This window comes from Bombus vosnesenskii, unplaced genomic scaffold, assembly GCF_011952255.1.
Source record: "Bombus vosnesenskii isolate JDL3184/JDL3185 unplaced genomic scaffold, Bvos_JDL3184-5_v1.1 scf7180000013284, whole genome shotgun sequence".
NCBI classification, from domain to species: domain Eukaryota; kingdom Metazoa; phylum Arthropoda; class Insecta; order Hymenoptera; family Apidae; genus Bombus; species Bombus vosnesenskii.
The window spans coordinates 525,584-534,958 of NW_022882937.1; the positions used below are offsets into that span (position 1 = coordinate 525,584).

Consider the following 9,375-nt stretch of genomic DNA (forward strand, 5'->3'; position numbering starts at 1 on the left):
CGGAACGATCGTCCACGTAGGTTCGATTAAAGAATCACTGCCGCGTGCTCATCGCGGACGAATTCGATCACGTCTCGACGATACCGATGAACAACCACTATGATTACGCGAGCCACCTTGATGACGAACCAAAGTCGTGCTAGCTTCGAGATAGGCTACGTTCGAAGGCGATCCGAATCGAGCCGATCCAGCTTGGAATTAATCGGACTTTTGTTCCGCGGCTGAGTGCTTATTAAGCCTGATTCTTTATTGTGTTTGATCTACAGGCATGCAAACACGATCCAAATACCGCGAGTGTATCGAAGCCACCATTACAGATAAACGTGACCGACCAGTAGCAATAAACCGACGAGATGTTATAGTTTTGCTTAGAATTTTGCTAGTCAATAGAGCCGTCGTGATCGATGAATTTTAGAAATAATTATAAACTAGGAGAATAGGATTCGGTTTCTACTTTTTCATTATTTTCATTATTATCCTTAATCCTTATTATTAATCATTACGTTCCTTGAATCGTTTTCAATCCATCGCGTATTCCTGTTGCTATAAAATTTCTTGGTTTTAATTTTTAGCGTTCGAAAGTTGGATATGTCCGAAACAAATGAAATTCATAATCTTAAGAACCGGCGTGTATTTAACAAACTGAACAATTCAACAAACATTCTATATACATCGTTCCTCTTTGCATTGTTGATAAATAATTTAGTCCGTCTCGTAATTAATGGCTTCCTCGGCAACGAGATCTTTCAACTAATTTACATCTTTCCGATATTACAAACGATCTTCTATAAAACCTAGAATGAATATCTTTCGTTATTCCATAATTAGGATATATACGAATATATACGATCGATAATTACAATCATCGAATCTTGGTATCCAAATCGAACGAACTGCTCGTCGATTTGGGACGAAAGAACACGATCTGAGTGATCGAATCTGAATAAGATCGATTGATCTTCGTCTTAGCTGGGTTGCCGCATTTATGTGCCTTCAATTGGTATCGTTCGCCATACTGACGACCGCAATAATCGCACTTGTACGGTTTCTCGCCGATGTGACCGTAAATGTGCTTGGCCAATTTCGTTTTCACGCTGAACCGCGATTTGCAGAGATCGCACTCGAATCGTTTCACCCCCGTGTGACGATATCTGTGCACTTTCAGGCCCCAGGACCTCCGGTAACATTTGCCACAATCCTCGCACTTGTATGGCCTCACGCCTGCAAAATAAATGGAATATTCAATTGAAGGCTTCTTTGGTTTAACATTTAATTCTGTCTTTACTCTTAGAGCCAGGAGCATTTGACTCGAGATAAAATTCCTACCCTTCAAACTCTTTGCTTTTTAAAATACTTGACGATTTCTTGTTGAACACATCTCAAGAATAGATTTCATTCGTTCAAATTCCAGTCGTTCCAGTCACTCAAATTCTGATCGTAAACTTCGCTCCAAAACTCCATAGCACAACCCTATTTCCTAATTCCCTACAATCCTTAGCAAGTAGAACGTATGAAACATCGGAACCTGAACGAAATTAGTTGCAACACTGACGAACCACGGTTTATGTGCTCGTAAAAACTGAACAAAAGGAAAAGGAAAGAATGGAATAAATAAAACTGCGTGCATGTCGGTTCCTGAAACGGCCAGTTTCTGCCTCATCATATTCCAGCATTTACAACCGAAACGTTATCGCCGTTTAAATACGCGTCTATCATATATCTCGAAACTTCATCAGATCTCCTTTTGCGACGCGAAGGGTTTAATTGGCAGGCGTGTAAGAAGCGCAGTCTGCGCGTGATCCTCGATTTTCTAATTAATACAGCCCTTCCTCGGTTAGTCGCTGTAACACAAGGGCGTAAGCGGCTGACACGCTTGTCTCGTGATTTTTATGTCTCAATACCAGCCACGAATTTATACGAGTGTGTAAAATCCGTAGTAGAGAAGAAGATCGTGACGATCTTCGTGCGGAGAAGCAATTTTAGCCACACCACCAGACGAACCTTACTTCCGCGATTTTACTTAATTGTGAGAATATTCACATTGATTCTGTCTGACTAACTTGTGCTCATCAGCTTCGTCACGTTATTTTAATAATTCTAACCTCGTAAGGTTGGAAATATGTAGTGACTTTGTCTGCACTTGCGTTCCACGAGAATTCGTACTTAAGGAATTGAAAGAATGAATTACATATGCTTATATTTCAGGAGATGATTCTCTTTATCTGGAAAACCAATTGGAATAAGTTATCCCGACACGTATTTCTATTATTTTGCAATTCATCGTCCTTGCTGTCTATTCGCAAGATAGACCATCTATCTAGAAGCTTGTCGCGTAAATAATTTCTTTCCTGTTATAATAATATCTCGAGCTACACAAAATACACCATATTCCTATCACGATACAATCTACAAAAATTATCTGTATTACGAAACTATTCGCCTACTAAACCCATGTCCAAAGTATCGAAATAGCTTGATGCAATCCCGTTATGAAATTACCAAACTCATTCTACCCGAGAAATTCCCAAACTCTCACCATAATGCGACAATATATGGTGTTTCAACGCGCCCTTTAAATGGAACCGGTGCTTGCAGATGTCGCACTCGAACCTTCTAATACCAGTGTGCGTCAACTTGTGGGTTTTCAACACGGAGGACCTCTTAAACTTGGCAGGACAAAGGTCGCACTCGAAAGGCGAGTCCGCGGTGTGAACGATCATGTGTGCCCTGAGGCTACTCGGCCGGAGGAACCTCTTCTTGCAGATCGAACACTCGAACGGCTTCACATTGGTGTGCATCAGCTTGTGATCGCGCAACGACTGCCGATGGAGCAGCTTCTTCTTGCACACGCCGCACTCGAACGGCCTGCGGTTTGAGTGCATCTCGGCCTGATGCGTCCTCAGCTGATCCCTCTGCTGGAATTCGAAGCGAGTCCCCGCGGTAATTGATTACGTTTTGCAGAAAGACTGGTGTCGATCTTGTTCCCGATGCTGTTCTCGAGCGTTTTTACGCTCGACAACGGAAAGAAAACGTGGAAACACTGGCATACCTGAAATCGAAGGCTGCAGTGCCTGCACATGAAGGCTTTGAACGTCTCGTGCAGCCGGAGGTGATCTTTCAGAGCCGAGGACCTTGGAATAAGAAATGTGGATATAGTGTATCGACCTTTAGAACTTCATATTAGTGCGCAAAGCATACCGAAGCCGACTGATCAACTTCGTTAGCCTTTCTATCAATTTTGCCTTCGATTAATTTAATTTTCTTATATCGAACTTTACTGAAATTAATTTATATATTTTTATATGTATTAGGATGTCCGAAAAATTTCTTTCGTTTTATAAGGAAATAATGGATGCACAACGTTTTATATTATTCTATCGAATTACGTCTGATCCATTTTGTTCTATCAAAATAAAGATCACAACGTTCGACGGATTAGGTTTCATGTTTGTATAAGGATACATCGCCGTAAAAGACGTGTCTGTAAAAGAAAGACACTTTTCGGACAACCTAATATATATTATATGTAATATAAGTTAACGCTAGGTTTGTAAAAGTGATACGTAATAACAACGATGTCATAACTGGTGTAAATTCCTTTCTAGAAATACATATGTGCAATAGGTTGCCGAAGAATTAAATCCTATATTCCGATACTCGGATTAAAAAATTGTCAAAAAATGAAATCGATCATTTTACCTTCTAAACGACTCGCATCTTACCGTGAAAACTGCTTCGCACAAAGGCCACACTGGAACAATTTTCCGTGACTGTGCCCTATCATGTGCGTCTTGAAATCCGCTTCATCGGGAAACTCTATCCTGCAGACGCTGCAAATCAATCTATTCCCTGTAGTCAACGCCTCTATGTATTCCTCGAAGTCTACGTATTCGTCCGACGTAATTTCTCTTTTAACCAAAGACAAGCTTCTTCTTCTTTCTTTCCTACGTTTCTCGAACGTGTAAATAAAATCCTGTGGCTCCTGTATCTTCTTCCTAGAGTCACTTTCGTACGGAACATCGACATCCAACTCGTCGTTCGCCGAAAAGTTCTCGATCTCGTCGAGCACCTCGGTCTTGATTTTCACCTTGCACCCGGTTGGGAAAAGTCTGATGAATTTTCATATCTAACACGCGGTTTCGCTCGGTGTAATCGCGCGCCGCGATCTCCCCGGTTTCGTGGACATTGCATATGCAGGATATTAGATAATTTCGCGAGCGCTTCCGCGAGAAATGGCGGTGCTCCCGCGAAAGGAGGTGTGCTTCGCGATGAGCGATTTAATGACTCGACGCTTTATTACGTAAAACGAGAGACGAAAGAAAAAAAGAACGATGAAAAAAAAACGTAGGAACAGAGTGGGGGAGAAGGGCGCGAGGGGCAAAACGAGGAGAAAATGGAAAAACATTGCGTCGTCTACCTGTTTGGAAATGGTTGCTTTTTATATAATGAATTATGCAATTAGCAGATAGAGAACAGCGATCTTACGATACAACGAGCCGGTCGCTGATCAAAAGAATATTTTAGCCCAGTGTTTTTATAGACCCTATCATAACCTAATCGGAGCGAAGTCCTAGAACCTACTTCTTTGCACCGCTTGCAACGCTTCTGGATTCCTATTATCTTCACTTCGCTATCGTCCTCTTCGTTTTCCCCGATTTCATTGCGATTTCGATAATTGTCTCTCGCCATGTCCCTCTTGTTTTCTGACATTTCGTGATCACGGTAGGAAGAAATGGAAACAGACGCGCGAAGAGATCTGGAAACAAAGGAGCAACGGAGAATTGATCGGAAATGAATTGCTGGCATAGATTGTAATATTCTTGGTTAATTCTAGTCCTTGAAGTTCGCTTTGCCTGGCTACGTGATTTCACTTTCAAAAATTACATTTACACAACCTTCTATGACTTCATATACGTGGAGATAATTTCTTTCTCTGTGAAGGAAAATATCCTCGTATATGAAGTTAAAGTGATATTTCATATTCTACCTACGTCACATTTTCTTAGAAATCGAAAGTATACGATATCAATAAAAGCAGATAAACTAAACGAAAATCATTCCTTCGATCGGTCGCTGCTTTATCTCTGATCGCTTATGCAAACATACGTAAGTGTGGCGTGGCCTCTTTCCAACGTAATATCACCGTTAGATTCGATGCAAACGAATTTATAGCCTTAACGATGCGATGCACAAACATGCAATTCGACAATTAGAGGAACAAAACTACCGAATTTACCGTCATCGCGTGCTTATGCACATGCAGTCTTATAATAGCGAGATCGTGTGCTTGCAGATACTACACCATTGAGAATATCGTTTTTTTAAATTTTTCACGTTTCATCAGGTGTTACGACCGTTCGCGGAGAGACGCGGTCGCGAGGAAAACGCGTCAGCGAGAGGCGTAAATTCTCGCTACGATTCGGTGAATCGACGCCGCGAAGTAGTCGTTCCCCTGTTTCGGTTAGGATAACAGGGGTGGTTGATATGAATATGACACAGTAGTAAGTTATATTTTACCGTTTATTCCACAACTTATAACGAGGATAGTTACACTGGTGCGTATGTACGAGATGAGTGACTGAGTGATCTGCGGGTGTGTATACCTGCTCGAAGGATGTTGACCGTTCGAAGGATGCAAAAACAGTACTCTTGGGAGACGATGCTGTCTCGGAGGAGAGCTAAGGATGAGTGTGTCTAGCGCACGGGACCATCGGATTTGTTGGTGCCGATGTTATTTAGGAGAGTGAGGGAATAGGCTTCGTTTTTAATTGGTTAAACGAAGGGTCTTAACCGCCCTCGAGAGAAAGTGGTTAGTGGAAGGAAAGTTGCAGCGGACGTGACAAAAACTAACTTTCCCTTTTTCGCCGTGGTAGACAATAGTCTTTAGAAATTCTTCCGAACCAGATGTTTGTTTTGTTTGAAGGACATTTTCTAGGAAATCTATGAAATTTATGGAAGGTCCTTGAACTATGGAGGATACGCTGCGAGTATCCGAAGACATCTGGTTGCCATATTGCCCGCGGTGTGTGGCCTCGGCTAGGTAGAGTGTTACGGAACGTAACATCAGGCGTCAACTCGAAAGTTCCAAACGAGATCGACGTATTCGACGATCTGCGATCTCGTCTTTTATATTCACAAATTCATCTACATTCGTATGACTTGCAAATTGCATCGCAACAAAGTCAAGCGTGCACGTCAGCTGATTCACGGTCTGGGATCTCGGCTCGATCGATGCTCATCGATGTTTGTTTTTTAATATAGTCACGATGTCTGGCTTAATTAGACCATCAGCATAGCAGGAGAATCGTGTGTAAAGCGTATGTATTTCCTAATTACGAGACTTGTTAGCGGGGGCGGCGCTCGGATGCTTTATTGGCCCATAAAAGGCAAATAAAAGCTACAATGAGACGTAACTACGCTGAAAACCGAGGAAGTTTAAGCTGATACAAAGTAATTAGCGTGCCGGCAAGGTGGCCGCGGTTTCAGTGTACTAATCAGAGCGCTGCGAAAGATGCATAACGCTGTTGTATTACGTTATCGTGTCTCATATACATACACGCGATTAAAAGCGTCGGCTTACGTGTGAGTGGTAGCCAAAAGTGCGCCGCACTCGCTCGTCTGTAAACTCATAAATAATTATCTCGATATTCGTGAAACGATCTAGACCAAACGAGCGAATTAATTAATTAAAATATAAAACGAAGCTTGGAGTTCACGTATGCTCGCGAACGAAATAGCGGTCCGTCGAGATTCTTCGCTGGTGTTCTAGCTTCGTCATTCGATGCTTTCGAATATTCTGTGTGATATTTACTTATAAATAAAAAACTGTTTTTAGCTTTCGCAAGATATCGGACGAATGTTAAAAGGATTAGATCGCAAGCCTTAATAACTCTTTGATAATCTCAAAGAGTGTAACATCGTCTCCAAAGACTTTATCGATTTGCAACCTGCAATCGTTTGCAATCACACGTTTAGCGTTTATCTAACGACGATAACGAAACGATAGTTGAACGTCTAAGTGTTTCGTCGAATTTTAATTAACTATCACCTCGATCAACGCTATGACGAACAACCTTATCAAAACTGTTTAATTCCAGGAACTTCGTTTAACTCTGATAATCGTCGAATGCAAAGCTTTGGAATCATCGACGAAGATGGAAATCTCGTACGGAATCTTAAAAAGAACCGAGAATCTCTTGGAAAAGTATTGGACTGATTCGATCGGAATTATTCTCCGTAAGTACAGAAACTTCTTTACAAACAACGAACGTTGCTGGCGGCGAACTGGCAAAAAAATTCGCGCGCGGATTTCAATCGGGCACCGAAGAAATTGCGGCTCCTCCATCGTAACGTCCTCTTTCCCAACATTCCCGACCACCATCGACGCCAGTGGGACGAGAATTTCAGTGGAAACTCCTTAGCAGCGGTCAGACGCGACGCGCGACGCGATTTCCAAGTGCCTTGAACTCGCGTAAATATACTGGCGTAAAAAAGGAAAAGGAAAAAGGGAGAGAGGGCTCTCGTGAGAAACGTGGCTGAAATTTCGAGCCCGCGTGTGTATGCAAACGTCACGTTTTCCTCGCGAAACGCTCATGCAATATTAAAAAGGGATCGGTTAATTGAAACTCTCGGGGGCTTCTTAATTAGGGAAATTCAGATTCCCAGCTTTTGATTTTCTTCCCCATTCAAACTGTAGCTATCTGTTTGTATAATCATACGATGTCGCTTCCTCCTTCCACGCTACGAGAATTATCGACCATCCAAATTTAACCTACCGATGACCAACGCTATATTATCGTGACATTTCATTTGTAACGCGATCCGAAAATCGATTTCCAAACATTCTCTATGGTCAAGTTAGTCGCCAGACTATCTCATCTTGGATGACACGATTCATTCGATCAGATTAATAAACTACATATATACAATTATCCAATATTCAAGAAGTACATTAACAATTCTTACGTGAAAAAAGACCACTAGGACTCTTTGCATACTATTAAAAATACTATTAGTAAAATTTTACGAGTCACAAATCTAGTAACGATGCAACAAAGTTAAGAATAAATCAAATGGAACTTTGTAATCTTCCAACAATTACGAATCGATCCAATCATGCTATGCCGGTGTGAAATTCTAAAATAAGAAACTATAAGCTACAATCCTTAACATAATTCACCAACGTCATTATTTTGCTAAATTATCGCGCAAAAGTATCCAGAATCGGAATACGAAACTTTTGGTCCGACCTCACCCTCTCGATTCCAATACGATCAGGCAGCGTTCGTTCCATTCTTTTCTTTTTTTTTTTTTCCTTTTCTTTGGTCGATCGACGATCGAGCGCGCGATTGCGAAAAAGAAATCGCGTCGCGATCCGGCGTGGCGTGGCAAATAAATCCGCGACACACAGCGTGGTCCCCGCTGATGCATGATTTCATGGAATCGCGATGAGGGACTGCAACGCGGTCGCCCGCCTGTGCGCCCGCGCTTAAGCGAGCGAGCGAGCGAGTACGCGTGTGGGAAACTCGCCGGATGCATTATGTATTTATTGCTTTACTTACTTAGTTGGGAATTACTTTTGCCAGCGTAATGACTTTCAGACAACGCGCTATCTTAGGAATGCAATAGGCCTGATTTATCGCTTCACCGACGTTTTTCTCGGGCCAGTTTGTCGTTATCGGTGTACTTGCCCTGCTGTCTGTCCGTCTGTCGCGCTATTGGTCTGCCTCTGTCTAGTGACCTCGAAACTTCGATGAAGAACGATTCCGCTCGCGACAGCCCTACCGATCCTCGGGAAAGCCACGCTCAAGCGAGAATCTTTCCTATCGAAGACGAAGGGTTGCACTTTTCAAAGGATTTTGTACTCGATATTTGCCCTCCTATTCTCCAAATTCTACCCCAATCGAAGCACTCTGGATAAGGTTTTAGGTATTTTAGAATTGGGATGGGTAGATTAGGAGGGAACAGACAAATATGCAGATAAAATTCGATAAAAATAAATTGCAAAAAATTTGACGATGGTTCGATAAAAATTTGGATCTATAGAAATTACAGGAGATTTGACGACGATTGAAATTCCGCAATAGCGGAAGGTTGGAATTTATAAGATGGAGGAAATTGCACAATTGCGAAGATGAGAACAACTCGATGATATTTGGTGTTTCGAAAATTTTCCTTTTACTCTGCAAATTTCTTAATTAGAAGATACCATAGATGTCTTAATAAAGATTACAGAAAATTATAATTCACGATTGGAATTAAGGAAACGATACAAAGGGAGAAGGAAACGCAGGAATACCATAGAGGAACGGTATAACTAATTCGATGTAAACGAAGCTCGGTACGCGACGATTGGAAAGAATGGCGGAGTTAGAA

General features: G+C 41.8%; 1 protein-coding gene across 1 annotated transcript; it reads right to left on the reverse strand.

Annotated features, from left to right (window-relative positions):
- Positions 1-690: 690 nt before the first annotated feature.
- On the reverse strand, positions 691-4,746 carry LOC117232093 (zinc finger protein 493-like). Its single transcript, XM_033491249.1, has 5 exons — positions 4,582-4,746; positions 3,723-4,087; positions 3,050-3,131; positions 2,537-2,915; positions 691-1,221 (listed from the first exon to the last, which is right to left on the reverse strand). The coding sequence occupies exons 1-5, from the start codon at positions 4,708-4,710 to the stop codon at positions 863-865; spliced, it is 1,314 nt and encodes a 437-aa protein (XP_033347140.1). The 5' UTR covers positions 4,711-4,746; the 3' UTR covers positions 691-862.
- Positions 4,747-9,375: the final 4,629 nt, after the last annotated feature.

Bases quoted from the DNA above. Each gene is read 5' to 3' on its own strand.
- LOC117232093 (XM_033491249.1), bottom strand. From the start codon at position 4,710: ATGTCAGAAAACAAGAGGGACATGGCGAGAGACAATTATCGAAATCGC. The intron at 2,916-3,049 runs GTATGCCAGTGT...TTCGAATTCCAG, and splicing joins ACTGCAGCCTTCGATTTCAG to CAGAGGGATCAGCTGAGGAC. The intron at 1,222-2,536 runs GTGAGAGTTTGG...TTTATTTTGCAG, and splicing joins CCATATATTGTCGCATTATG to GCGTGAGGCCATACAAGTGC.